The 15,746-nt window shown below is 34.3% G+C and overlaps 1 protein-coding gene across 1 annotated transcript in view; it reads left to right on the top strand.

The window, feature by feature from the left end:
- Positions 1-15,746, top strand: part of LOC150094892 (small subunit processome component 20 homolog) — a 468,852-nt gene that overhangs the window by 304,626 nt on the left and 148,480 nt on the right. Inside the window, exons 36-37 of the mRNA XM_090410975.1 lie at positions 768-907; positions 9,312-9,468. Of these exons, the coding sequence (XP_090267101.1) occupies positions 768-907; positions 9,312-9,468 (297 nt within the window). The remainder of the gene's footprint in view (positions 1-767; positions 908-9,311; positions 9,469-15,746) is intronic.

Here is a 15,746-nt window from a genome sequence, read left to right on the forward strand (position 1 = left end):
GTGAGGTCCTTGCAGTGTTCAATTCGATACATTTTTTGGTCGTCGGTCAAAACTTGTGCACAGTTGATTTTGAAATCCCCAATTCATCTTCAATCGATCTCACCGACGATTTCAGGTTTTCTTTGATGAAATCACGCACTTTTAGGATGTTAACTTCGTTCAGTCGAGTTTTTTTTGGATGGCCCGGCTTTTCGTTGTCCTCAAACCTCTCATGACCACTTTGAAATCGCTTAAACCACTCGTAAACTTGAGTATGGGATAAGCATTCATCACTGCATGCGTTTTGAAGCATTGATGCATTTTGGTAAAAGTTTTACCAAGTTTAACAGAAAAGTCAATCTCAGCTCTCTGTTTGAAACTCATTTTCCAACCGTTCATCAAAACTCACTGTCACTCTTGGCACTATAACTCAACTTCTAATGAAACAAATATCATAAACCGCTGACACAACACTAATGAAGGTTACCGCTTTCGACAACAAAAAGATGCAGCAGATGACGCAATTAGTTTCTTCTATTTTCGAAATGTTTGGTTTCTGTTTTGGACAGAGGGTGTGTGTGTGTGTGTGTGTGTGTGTGTGTCATTATTATAAAGAAGGTATAGAAACCATAGGAATAGCTTGTTATCATGGAAGATTTGCTATAGTGAATGTTCTTTAGCATAGTATTGATGCCATTAAGTTTTGACTGGGACTTTTTTTCAGTAGTTTATTATATGTACATAGACATACAGCAAAATTTCATTCTAGAAATACATCTCTTATCTAGGTTCAGAGTGAAGAGGAACACAAGTTTGCTAGCCACTCATTTCCCGAGGATGAAGAGATACTTAGAGTACCAATTGCTTTGGCAATGGTCAAACTTCTACAGAACCTTCCTCATGGAACTCTAGAAAAGCAATTACCAAAGTTAGTTTTCTTTTTTGGTTTGCTATTTTAGTTTAAGCTTTGTTTATTTTTATATTTATTATTATTATTATGTAGGCTTCTCCAGATGGGATGTGGATCAAGGATTCATTGAGGGAGGTCCTCTTTCGGTTCACATGATGCCTAAATAGCTATATCTTTCTATGAACATATTCCCTGAAGATACACTTGCAACACTGGTAACCTATTCCACACACCTAACTCACTTTCCCAGAATTTTCATTTTATTGTTGATTATAATCATTATCAAATTTTGCCGGTTATTGCCTAAATCTGCATGTTTTTTTCTGTACAATAAGTAAATGTATAAAAATATTTCTTATTTATAAGAAATCAACATAATCTTGCTGTAAATCAACAGCAAGATTATGTAAAATGTATAAGCTTCTGCAACATTGTGCTATGACTGGGTAGAAAGATTGCATCATATGTTGTGCTATTTCGTTGCTATTTCATTTGTGCTCCTGTTAAGTTTGATGGAATGAAAACAGCACAAAAACATTAAACAAAGGTCCAGTATTTTCTCACTCTGTTATAGAAACATCATCTGAGCAACAATATGAAAATTGTTGCTCAGATGATGTTGCTCTGTAACTCCTCCAGAGTGCTGATAAACTGCCTTGGCTGCTTGGTAAAAGGCCTAAGAACTATCATCATCATCAAATTCCTGCCATGTACCCTCTGGGGGTGTACAGGATATAATAGTACTACATGAAAAAAATTACATCATTGTTAATTTCCTATCTACAATTTTCCTCCAAATCAGTCTGTTACTTGTCAAGACTGAAACATTATCAGATCTTATATTTCTATCGGCTAAAGCACTTTGTGCCGTATCAATCCACCTATATCTTGGTCTTCCTCTGGGTCGTTTTGCTGCCAAACTGGCAGAGAACACTTGTTTTGTTAATCTTTCCTCGCCCATTCCATTTAAGTGACCATACCACCTGAGATTAGCTCTGCTAACGCATTCCGGGATGCTGACAATGTCAAGTACTTTCCTAATATCCTCGTTTTTAATATGATATTGCCATTGATGTCATCTGTTCATGCCTCTGATCTTTTTCTGGACTCTCATATCTGCGGTCTCTAGTCTTTGGTGAAGTGTTTTACTTCTGACCCAGTTCTCAGATCCATAAGTTAAAACTGGATTGAACACTGTCTTGTATACAGCTAATTTAGTGTTCCGACTAATTTCTCTCTTATTCCATATGAATTTATTCAGTTGACTTCCCACCATACCAGCTTTGCTGATTCTGTTGTCTATTTCTATATTTAATTTACCATCTTCAGTAAAAATCGTGCCTAAATAGCTTAAATGTTTTACTTGTTCCACAGGTTCTCCATTCACAACACAGTTGACATTTTCAATGATTCTGAATATTTTCATTGTCTTTGTCTTTTTATTGCTGACCTTCATACCATATCTATTATAACAGCTATTCAATTTAGTCAGAGAATCTTGCAGACTTGTAGCAGATTTATTTAGAAGTATAACATCATCCGCATAAAGCAAAGAGCTGACATTAACATTTCCAATTTTGATATCATGTTTAATACCACTTTCCTTCATAATGTGATCCATATAGATAATGAATAACAGAGAGGATAATGTACATCCTTGTCTCACACCAGATTTAACATTAAACCATCTTCCTGTACTTCCTTCAATTCGAACTGCTGACTTACAACTCAAATAAAGACTAAGTATTGCTTGATATAATGCCCCATTCACACCATATAACTGCAGCATATTGAATAGCTTCCCTCTTGGCACCTTGTCATATGCCTTTTCCAGATCGACAAAACTTAAATACAGAGCATTGTTATATTCCCATGCTTTCTCGACTATTTGTCGTAAAGTGAAGATCTGATTCTGACAGCCTCTATTTGGCCTGAATCCAGCTTGTTCTTCACCAAGCTTTTCTTCCACAATTCTTCTCAACCGTTTCTCAAGTATACTTGCATAGATCTTGCCAGGAACACTCAGTAGGGAAATACCTCTGTAATTCTCACATTCAGTTTTATTTCCCTTTTTATATATGGGTACTATGAGAGCTCTACTCCAATCATTGGGAATTTGTCCCTCTGTCCAGGCTTTCTGAACTATGCAGTGCAACCACTGTAAGACTCTTACCACCATACTTCAGCATTTCTGGTCGAATATCATCTACTCCTGCTGTCTTTCCACATTTCAAGCCTTTGATGGCTTTTTCTACTTCAAGTATGGATATGTATTCCTGACTGCATGCCTGCTCAGTGTTTTTTACCACTGTACTATCGTGATATCACTGCTTGTTTCATTTAGCAGTTTTTCAAAGTAATTACTCCATACTTCAAGGATATCTTTTTCTCCCATTTTCATGTCACCTTTATCATCTCTAATTCCTTTTACAGCACTCTTTCCTCCATTCTTAAGCTTCTTCAACAACCTCCAGAATATTTTGCCGCCACCTTGATATTTATTTTCTATATTCTTGCCAAAGTCCTCCCATGACTTTTGTTTAGCTGGTTTTACACAGTGTTTAGCATTCTTGCATTTGTCTCTATATTCTCTAAGAGCACAAGCTGACTTATTTGACAGGAACTTTTGGTATGCTTTCTTCTTTTCCTTCACTGCCTCTTTAACTTCCTGTGTCCACCAGAAAGTTCTGATTTTTTTATCCTTACAGACAACCTCACCACATGCCTCTCTGGCAGAATCGATCAATGTTTTCTTCAGAGTTTGCCACTGAATCTCCAAGGTTTGATTCCTGTTCTCAAACTCTTTCATTTTTTCTTCAGTAATTTTTGTGTATTTTAGTCTACAGTTCACATCTGCGAGCTGCTCAACTTTTATTCGCTTTAAAACTTTCTTACATGCTATTCTTTTCAATATGAAATTCAATTTTATCCTACTCAAAACTAAATAGTGATCACTTGCAATTTCAAATCCTCTGTATATGCTGGTGTCCTGCATGAGGGAGAAAACATCACTATCAACAATAACATAGTCAATGAGACTTTTCTTATTCCTAGCCTCTTCTCTCCATGTGAATTTGTGCACATTTTTATGTTGGAACATGGTGTTAGTAATAACCAGTCCGTGTCCTGAGCGGAAATCCAACAGATATTTGCCATTATTATTAGCTTTGCTCTTTTCTCCAAATTTTCCCGAAATATTTTTGTATGTCTCACAATCATTTCTCTGCTATTTAGATCCCCAACAAGGACCAACTTTTCATTTTTCATTGTGTCAGTTGCTTTTTCTAAAGCCTCAAAAAATTCTTCCATTTCTACCTTAGTAGAACCTTCTGTGGGACCATAGGCACAAATAAGTCTCATTGTCCAGTTCCCCATTCTCATATTTGCCCACATTACTCTACTTGAGACTGCCTGCCATTCCAGAAGATTGCCTCGTATTTTGTGCTGAATACTATGGCTACTCCTTGTTTTCCTTGATTGTCATTGCCTGAATATAACATTTTGTATTTATTGCTCAGAAAGATCTCACCGGTTTTGGTCTTTTTTGTTTCAGTCACCCCTATTATGTCGATCTGGTACTTAATTCCTCAGCTAGCTCCATTTCTTTGCCATTCAGGCTTCTTACGTTGATAGTACCGTTCTTTAACTCGGGTGATGTTGAGTTGGGGTTTATTTTCAGATTTGTTCCAGTAGCTGACTGTTCGCTCTGATTCCCTGGCGAAAACGGCGGGGGCCTTGTTTAACCGGGCGACGCCCCAGCCGGCATGAAATTTTGTCATGTCTTACCATCATTTTGTAATTTGGTTTAAGCCAATAAGAATACAATTTGGTCGGCTAAATTCCAAATTGCCAGCCCATCCTCGTCCGTTCAGTATCCAAGTAGATTCCCAATAAGGACCACCACGAGAAAGTGAGGATTGGACATTAGGTCAGAACCCCTGTTCGGTTCTCCGCATTACTTTAAAGGCCATGTGGAGGTCTCCTCTCAGTTATACAGCTTTGACCCTTAAGCACCCCTGCCTAAGAACTTGTTTCCTAAATCTCGAGAATTCACACAACCATGTTTATTAAGAGTTGGTTGGAATTTAAATATGGTGCTTCAAAAAAAAAAAAAGTCTGTCACATTTGTATTTGCTGTGGTTGAAGCATAGTAGTTTTTTTTCATTTGATTCTTTGCAAAGAGTCTGAGGTATAGTCAACTTTCCATAATTGTGACAGCAGATATATTTCTTTCATTTTTCAAGATGGCTGTTGGCAGATCTTCCAGTGTGACTGAAGTTGACCTTATATATACACCTGAAACTGGGAGAGAGGGAAGGGAATTTAATCTTTAGAAGAGTGGGTAAGGGCAACTAACTTCAAATAAAGTTTGAAAGCAGTGCAGAGATTATATTTCTTTTAAGTTCTAGCTATTTTATCAGAGATGGCACAGATATAAGGAATAGTAATAGCATTACTGTAATTTGTATGTTAAGAGGAATGCAAAATGTAAGGCAGAACTAGTGTTGTTCTCTCAGTTTTTTTTTGGCATAGTAAAACTATTGGACAGAAAGGTATGGCAAATAAAGAAGAGTTGTGCCATTAGAGAAGTTTGGATTTTTATGATATCATATTTTTGGTAGGTGGAGATAAGAAAGTTTGTAATGTATCTACCTGTAAGTTTTCTGTAAACTGAGAAAGAAAGTATACCATTAGGGGATGTGTGATTAAAGTGTTAGAAAAGACAGACTATTGCCATCTTCTTTTTCTTTTTTCTTTTTTTTATAGTGAACTGGATTTCTGAGGTGCTAGCTGGCTATTGAGGTGAACAGGAATGTCTGATGTGTCTGAGCCATATGGCCAAAACTTGATCAATGTTTCTTAGCCAGATAGAAAGTTTGATAACTGCAGTATCAAGAATATGTTTTTTGAAATGTTCCATATCGAAATGGGTCAGGTAGAAACCATTGCTTTACCCTTTACCTGTTTATATATAGTGTCTTTCAGAATGAAATAACTGGCATGGATAGCAAAATTTAAGAAGTCGGTAATGTCAGGAGGGGACATTTGTTTCCCTGAAAAACTTACTTTGCCATGACCTAATTCTAAAGGGATGAATAAATAGGGTAAGGACACAAGATGGATCAACACAGTTTGGAATATTTTAGATGTAGAATATTAAACCAAATTATATTAGAAGCTAAACAAGCACCAGTTTAATCCTTAAGCAATAAGTTATTGGTTAAGGATTAAAGCTACATAACTAGGATGAGAACTACATAACCTATAAGAATACAGAAAACTAACTCGGGCTTCTGACCTCTTGTCCATTCCTTGCTTTGATGTATACTAGGCTGTTTGGATACTTAAGATGAAGATGGGCTGGCAGTTTGATTTTACTGACAAAATTGTATTTTGTTTTGGCTGAGAATATATAGAACATCATCAGATATCATGTAGCTGGAGTATTGTCCGATCATACAAGACCTATGCTGTTTTCATCAAGAAAAATGGAAAACAGTGAAAAGTCAGCTGGTAAACTTCAGTACAATTTATGGTATGCACTTTCAACATAAAAAGCATTGATGGAAAGTGGTGGAGCTAGCAGAGGAATTTAAAAAAACCATGTTATCCTGTTGATATGATTAGTTATTGAGTCTAAGAAGACCAAAACAGATCAGATTCAATATTTTAAAAAATTGGAACGTATTTCATGTAGCTCCTGATGTTAGATAGAGAAATATGACTATAAAAGAGATGAGGCTGATCTTAAAATACCAGCAGTGGACTGTGAAATGGCAAGAATAATATCTAAATAAATAAATTGTTAAGGAAAAAATAATTAGCTAATGCCTTTTATTCATTATAGGAAGTGGGTGAAGCTGTTTTAGCTCTGTCTAACTTTGGAAGATATATGTTGTATTATTTTATTTTTCCTTGAAATTTTTTTATGTATATCTTCCCACACTGGAAAAGGTTTGCACCACTAGTATTTTTAGTTTCTTTCTAGTCTCTAATGAATTTAAAGATTAGAAAGGAAAGTAAATATTGATAGGAAATAAAAATATTTACTTAAGGTAAATCTCATAATCTTTTATTAATTAAACAAAAGTTGAATTAATAAAAGATATGCAAATATAATTATTTACATAAAATTTGTTTAAATGGCTTTCATAAGTGATGTATTTTCTTCCACACATATACAAACAAATTTTACTTTAATTTCAGGAATAAAAAAAAAGGTAAATAAAATGTTTCTGTTTTCAAATTCATCCATTGAATGCATTAAGTCATGGAAGAATTATTAATCTAACAACATAACCAAGAATAAATTCCTTTTCTAATCCTTTCTGGGAGTAACAATTTTTCCTTTCTGATACATTCAATACAATCAGTGCCGGAATGAGAGCCATTTTACTCTTATTCATATTTAACATATTCCTCAAATAATTCTCCTTCCTTGTTGTTGTCAAGTCCATTGCTTCTAGATATGATCGTGGATCTGTAGAACTGCTTTGGCAATCTGTTGAACTTTGATGGAGTAGAGCTTTTCTCTAGGATTGTTTCAGTTTTCTTTAGAGTAGCAGCAATTGCTGGACAAGAATAGATATGGGTAAATGTTAGTTCAACTCCTGGACAGTTTTTTGCATGTTTCTTAGCTCATACTACCGTCTGGCTGTATTTCCATGCCTTTAAAAGGTTCTGTCCTTAGTCTTGTGATGATTGTGGTTATTTCTCTATTTTCATTAATTTCACTGATTTCATTCTTCTTCTTTGATATTTTGTTTTGCCAATCTTATTTTTGCAACAGAATTAGCATCAGTTAGCGATAGTGGGTGTAATTTTTCAGGTAGGTTTCTTGCTTCTTTGGCTAGTCTGTCTGCTCTTTCGTTGCCTTCAATATTTACATGGACTGGTATCCGTTGCAGTGTACAGTTCTTATTTTTCAAATTTAAAGTCTTTAGTACTTCATGAATTTTCTCCTTCCTTAAACTGAAATATCCTTGTCTACTTTAGTGTAAACAACTTATCGTTAAAATCATCCTGCTTCCGAAAATTATCTATGAGGAGAAAACACTTAAAATAAACTGTTGTTGTGACAGTTCTCTTAATGCTCTTTTCATACTGACGAAATTAGTTATTTCTTCTCTCTGAATACAGTTTCCTTCTTGTTTGAGTATTCTACAATACACCCTATTGTGAAGAACACTTCTTAGAAGATGACAACTTTCTATCTTGAAGCAAATTAAATATGTCTGTCTTCAGACTGATCCATTGAATACATTATATTACTATAAAACAGGGGGATGGCATATAAGAAATTCATCAAAGATAAAATGCGATATGTCTGAATGAAATTCAGATACTCCACAATACTAAACAAATTATAAGACAAAGAATCAAAACTATGAATTATGTGTGTGTGTGGGGGGGGATATACATGACAGGTATACATTATATACATGACAGATTATACTTTCTCCTAAATGATAAATATACTGTTGACTCTCATTATAGCAATCACTGCTATAAGAAACTCACTCACTATAACAAACTATTGAAAAGGCTTCACCACAGTGCTATGCTAAAAGAAATTCACTAGAGCAAACTATCTACTATAATAAACTGTTCCTGTGGTCCCTATGTGTTTGCCATATGAAAGTTGATAGTATTCAATGTTCTTGAATGGGAACCAGTAGAATGAAGTAGACAAATTTCAAAATAAGAAATTCAAAGAAAGGTTTATTTCTCATTTTGAAATGTGAAAATTTTCAAGTAATTTGAGAGGATAGCTGACTTAAAGGAAACCTGATTCTTGTTCTTAGACCAAGGAACAGAGTAGAACATCAATGTCTGACATGCAGGAGTGTTTAGAAGTCTCTTAGTAGTAGCCTTAAACATACATAGTATTCTGTATTTCCTGCTACAGTGGGCAGGTAGAAAATTATTATTATTATTAGGCACCTCCAGGGAGTCCAAGACTCATCAAGAGAGGGCACCTACTCTCCAACTCCACCACTGACCACTTTATCTACACCAACGCCATCTGCTGTCCACCACCACTACTATTTTCACAGACAATCACAAACATCTGTGCCCATGGCAGGATTTGAACCCGCAGCCTTTTGACTGGAGAGCAGATACGTTAACCACTCGGCCAACCAGGCCGGCATCATACCTGTCATAAAGTCAACAAACAAAGGATCATATTTTCCCATTATTGTATATGGTATTATATTATTACCAGAAAAGCTTCTTTTCTGTATGTGTTTGCAGATGTGCTTTGTCATACTCTAAATTGTGAAAATTTACTCATTGGAGACAAAGAAATGTTAAAAACTGGTCTAACTTGTAGACATATTTATGTTTTCAGTTTTGTTGGGTAAAGTACATATGAATAATAAATGCAACCAAAAACAAAAGTTTTTTCTCTTTCCAATAGCATTTTTCTGAAGATGTGTCACCTATTAAAGTCTCGAGCAGAAAGCATTCGTGAAACTGCACGTGAAACTTTAATAAAAATGATGCGGTCTATTGGTACAAAGTATTTATGGTATTGTTTCAAGGAGATGAAAGCAGTTATGAAGAAAGGATATCAGGTAGTTAACTTTCACTAGCTTTTAAATGCCATATAAATAAGAAAATATAGATGTAGTCGATACTGTATATTTTATTCTGTTTACTTTTTTTTTTTTTTAATTTATAAAATTGCCTTTTACAACTTAGTTTTCATACCATGGATTTGGCAAAAATGACATTGTCATTAATTGAATTAGTTTGCCCAAAGATAATTGACATAAGTGAAACGTGGTTGAATGAGGATGATATACTGTCAGAACTTGAAATGGCGGGATATAGAATTTTCCAGAAAGATAGGAAGATGAAGAGAGAATTAAGCAAAAGAACTGGAGGTCTCCTTGATCATTGGGAGAAAAATCAAAATAGTTATCTTTCAAAGTTTGTACTTTCCTACTATATATGACTACTCCTGCGGATAGTCAGACAGAATTTTATTTTGTTTTATTTTATTTTTCTTCCCCTTAACACTAGCTATCATTTTTTACACATGCGTTTGCCAGACTGCATTGTAACATGAAATTAATAATATAATAGAAAAAGAATCATAACATTATTGGTTTAAAAAAAAGTGTGACACCTTAAAAATATTCTTTTTTTTTTTTTTTCTTCTTTGGAACAACATCCTAATGGATATAATTCTGAAGAAAAATAAATAAATTTTTGCCTATTTATTTTTGTGCAACTAACACGTTATGGTATTATAGATACTATAGGTATAACTCTCATTTACAATTACTTAACTATGCAATCCATCCATCTATTCATTGGACATCAACAGATGCCTATGGTCACGCAGATGCTCACTAATGTGCCACACCAGTCCTCATCTGGTGGTCCTGTTGTATGCTTTTCTGGAGGCTACAACTCTCTGAAGATCAGTCACTGCAGACACACAATCCATCTATCTCATTGAATGGTTTACCCCCTTCCTTTTTTTCCCAGGAACTTTACCTTCTATTATTGTTGATTAAAACAAAAAAAAAACTATGTTATAGCAATGTTTATTCTTCTTTTAATTAATTTACCATTTTATAGTATAGACATTTTATATTGTCTCATGAATGGAATGAGATGATCCATGGTGGACATAAGAAGTTAAAGAGACAGTGATAAAGCAAAAAGCATATCAAATGCTCCTAGCACATAGGTCGCAGATGCCATACAAGAATATGTAGAAAAGAGTGTAAGAGAGGTTAACTATGCTTAAAAGGAGCTAAACAAAAGTTATGGGAAGACTGGTAAGAATATAACAGATAAATATCAGGAGGGTGGCAAAATATTCTGGAGACTATTGAAAAACTTAGAAATGAAAGAAATATACATACTACAGTAAAAAAGAATCGAATATGGTAAAGGTGACATGAAAATCGAAAATAAAGATATCCCCGTTATCTGGATAATTACTTTGAGAGATTGCTAAATAAAACAAGTGACAGAATAGTAATAGAAAAAATTCAAGAGGAATGCAGTCAGGAGTATTTATCAATACTAGAAGTGGAAAACCCATTAAAAACCTCAAATGCAGACGAAATAGATGATATTTGACCAGAAATGCTCATATATAAAATTTTATATTTGCTGCATTGCATAATCCACAGTGAGTCATGAATTCTGGAAGATTGGAGTATAGTTCTCATAGTTTCAATTTATAAAAAAGGGATATAAAGCTGAATGTAGGAATTACTGAGGCATTTATCTATTATATTAAGTGTACTAGGTAAGATTATACAAGCATATTTGAATTGAAAAGAGGCTAAGACAAATTGTGGAAGAGAAACTAGGAAAACAGCTGGGTTCAGACCAGATACAGATTTTCACTTTAACACAAAAGTTTGAGAAATCATGAGAATATGAGAAGGATCTATATTTAAGTTTTGTGGATATGTAAAAAAAAACATAAGAAGATGCCAAAAGAAAAACTGTTCAGATACCTACAGTTCTATTTTTTCCATTCCGTTTCCATCAGTGGCTTTATCAGGCACTTAAGCGCCCATGGCCTTCCACGTATCCTTGGACTTCCCAACCATAATACGAGGATAAGGCAGTTACCCCTATGCCTCTAAGTATTGTCTGTAAATTGTGTGTGTGTGTGTGTGTGTGTTCTACTTGCCGGTTTGTCTATTTTGAAGGATGAAAAAACTGAGTTTCCAGGAGAAAAACCCTCCATATGAGACCGGCTAACTCACCTTTAGTCAAAAGAGACCAGATAAAGGTTCCTCAAGTCACTGATGGAAATTGAACCCAGGTCTTTCTGACCAAAGAGTTTTGTCTATACTGACTGAACTATGGAGGCTCTCAGAAACTTACAGTTATAAGCAGTAAATAGAATATACAAAGCAATACATAGTGTGTGTATTTAGAGTTGTAAGTCTGCAGTTAGAATTGAAGGAAGCACAAGAAGGTAGTTTGGTGTAGAATAAGTTGAAAGACAAGGTTGTACTCTCTAGCCACTCTTATTCATCATCTTTGTTGATCACATCATGAAAGAAAGTAGCATTAAACCTGATTCAGAATCAGAAATATCCAACTTTAGTGCTCTGCTTTATGCAAATGATGACTTACTCTAAAACAAATACATTGCATGTCTCTTTCCAGGATTTTTACTAAATTGGCATAACAAATGTGGCATGAAAATTTCAATGGAGAACCCATAGAACAAGTAAATATTTTATCTGTTTAAATAAAATATTTAATAAAACAATTTTTAGTGAAAATGGCAAACTAAATATAGCAACAGAATTAACAAAATATGGCGGGGAGTCAACTGAATTAATTTATAGATAATAAGAAAGAAATTAGGCAAAACACTAAACTAGCTGCATACAAAAAATTGTTCAAACCAGTTTTAACTTATGGATTTGAGAGCCAGTTAGAAGTAGAACAGGTGATCAGAGAATGGTAACCTGAGAGTTTTGAGAAAAATTAGGGAAGTGAACAGGTGGCATCAGTGACAGAATCATATTAAAAATGAAGATATTAGAAAAGAATTTCACATTGTTGTTATTCAAGAATGTGTGAACAGAGCTAATCTAAGGTGGTATGATCACTTGAACAGACTATTAGAGAAAAGATTAGCAAAACTTTGCCAGGATGGCAGGAAAACGACCCAGATCTAAATTGATTGATACAGCAAGAAATACCTTTGAAGACCAAAATATAAGATCTCATGATATTGGCGTCCTCTAGGTGGACAATTTCCAGCAAATGAAGTTTCTTTGGAGGAAAATTGTCAATAGGAAGTTGGTAGTACATATTTTAACATAATATCCTGTATACTCCCTGTAGGTACATATCAGAAATCTGATGATAAAAATGATTTAGTAAGGAAGTAAGGATAGATGTCTATCTCTTAGCCAAGTAACTTTCATTTGCAGTTATTTCATTTAGGACATGCATGGTTAAACTGTGTGTTGTTGATTATTATTAATGACATTGTTATTGTAAAATAGCAGTGAAAGTGAATACTAGTTTGTCAATGTAATGAAGGCATTGTGGCAAAAGGAATAAGTTTGAAGGCAGTTTGGTTTTTCAGTTGGAAGTGACATGGTGCTTTTATAAAAATGAAGTGCTTATCAAGGAAGCATGTGGAGAACTGGGGTGATGGTGGTGGGGTGGGATTGTCAATTAACTGCTTGATTGTAAAAAAATAAAATATTCTAAAAATGTAGTGAATGATAAACTGCCAAGTCAAGGATTTCACTTTCAACAGAAAAGTAAACTTTTTTTTTAATTTCCTATTCAGGAAAACAAACAGTGACTTTCCATTATTTGTTTTCCTTTTTTTGCTGTTTCCAAACAGAAAGTGAAACTAATATTTTTATTTATTAGTTGTGGTTAATCCCTCCCTCTTCTTGCTTCACCAACTTTTGCTACATCTTTTGTTTGCTTGTGGGAAAGCTGTTATGCCAAAAATGTTATTATTTAATGCTTTTTTGTTTTTAAATTAAAGAAAACAACTGAAAGTTTTGGTGATTATACAGTTTGACATTAATGTGAAATACAGTCATTGGACCCTAGATTTGTGCTTCTCTGTGAAAAATCTAATGATTTTTGAAATCTGCAAACAAAAATTAGTTTTCCGATGTAGCCAGTGCCACTAAAAAGCATTGGAAGAATGTCCAGAGGGAATCACAATAAATGGAAAGATTGTTAACAACCTACGATATGCAGATGACACCGTGCTAATTGCAGATAACATTATGGATCTCCAAAAACTCTTTGACAGAGTATACATAGAAAGCCAAAGAATGGGAATAAATATAAACATCAACAAGACAAAATACATGATCATCAGCAAACATCCAGCCTCATCAATGAAACTGACACTCAATGGGAAAAATATTGATCAAGTGTCAAGATATAAATATCTTGGTTGCTGGCTTAATGAACGGTGGGATCCAGAAATAGATATAAAGACAAGGATTGAAGTTGCACGGCAGTCCTTCATGAAAATGAGAACACTATTCTGCAATAAAGACCTAAACATGGAAGTCAGATGCCGAATGCTGAAATGCTACGTGTGGTCTATTCTGCTCTATGGAGTTGAAACATGGACATTGAAGGCGACAACCATCAAGAAAATCGAAGCCTTTGAGATGTAGCTATACAGAAGAATGCTAAAGATATCATGGACAGAAAAAATTACCAATGAAGATGTCTTAAAATCCATTGGCAAAGCTAAACATCTTGTACAAATAATCAAGAAACGAAAAACATCATATCTTGGACACATCATGAGAAACAGCAAATACCAACTTCTACAAACTATTTTGGTAGGAAGAATTGATGGCAAAGGAACTAGAGGAAGAAAAAGAATATCATGGTTTGACAACATCAAGACGTGGACAGGAAAGAGCAGTGCACAACTGCTCAGATTAACACAAGATCGCAGTTTGTTCGCCAAGATGGTCGCTGACCTTCGATAGAAGATAGCACAATAAGAAGAAGAAGATGTAGCCAGATAAATGGCAAATTACTGTCTTTATAAATCACTGACTCCCACTTGTGATTTGGATGACATTTAAAATTCATAGGTTCGAATCATGTCAAGGATACTAGGGAACTTCAAATCTGCATTTTTGGTAATTTTGGATTTATTTGCTGCAAAGTAAACAAACCAGGCTGAGAATTCTGCAGTTGATAGGCATGATACACTTTGGTCTCATAACATGAGTAACTTAGCCATAATTTACTTCTACTAGTCTGTACATACATCTGAAATACTATTAAAAAGAGCCATTTGCCTGTTTTTTTTTTTTTTTTTGGTGAAAATTTTAAACACAGAATTTACTTTTCTGCTGTCTTAAATCTTTGATAGCCAGTTAACTTACTCTAAGTAAGTTTATTTTTGTCAACTAAAATCTATATTTATCAGAGCATCTGTCCAGACATGCCTTTGTGACACAGTCAGTAACATGCCCTGGAACAACCCGGGTTTGGTTACTATATAAGAGAAACCTTTATAAGGATTAATAGCTGGTTTCATATGAATCTGGTAGGATTATCCTCCTAGAAGCTCCCTGTTGTGTCCTGTTAGAGAACAATAATTTACAGATGTAATAAATTCATTTCCTACACAATTTAACCTGTCCAGGTACTGAATTTTAAAAAAAAAAGTAAAGAAATTAATGTTGAAATTTTCAGTGACAGTTCCTGGCTTTGATACTGAGCTGTTACAAATTGACAATCATTTGATTGGAGAAAGGGAAAGGATTCATATCGATGGGGTTAGGAAAGAAAGGGAGGTGCAAGAAGATCTATAAGTCACAACAGAAGTGAGAAAGGCAGTTAAATTCTTGATCTCTAATATAAATGCTTTGACTTAACTAAAAAAAGAGATCTTGCTATTTCAAAATATTGGAATGGGCAAAGCTAATATATAATTATTGTGATAGTAGATTCTGTCCTTAAATCACAAGAAGATTATAAAGTAGTTGTACAATTTCAAATAATTGTATCCTACTAACTTTGAGATAAGAAGGTGAACTTTTGCAGTCATCTTCATAAGCACTGCGGATTATTAGCATGAACCTGAGACTGAGTCTAGAATTATTCTACATTTTATTGAAGGAATGACTGTGTATATTTTGCTGAATTTATATTCATCTTCCATACAGTGATATAAGATGATAATGCTGTACAAAAAATATTACTCATACTGAAATCAACTAAAATAGTTATAAATTATTAGTATAGTGGATTACAGTTTAAACTCTAATTCAGAATTTGTTGCATTAACTAATTCAGATGGATACTTGTTTTTAAGCATGTATCTGCAATATTGATGCGTGGCTAATGT

This window comes from Typopeltis vanoorti, chromosome 21 (assembly GCF_054136105.1).
Source record: "Typopeltis vanoorti isolate ZY-2024b chromosome 21, IOZ_Tvanoo_1.0, whole genome shotgun sequence".
Classification (NCBI taxonomy): Eukaryota; Metazoa; Arthropoda; class Arachnida; order Uropygi; family Thelyphonidae; genus Typopeltis; species Typopeltis vanoorti.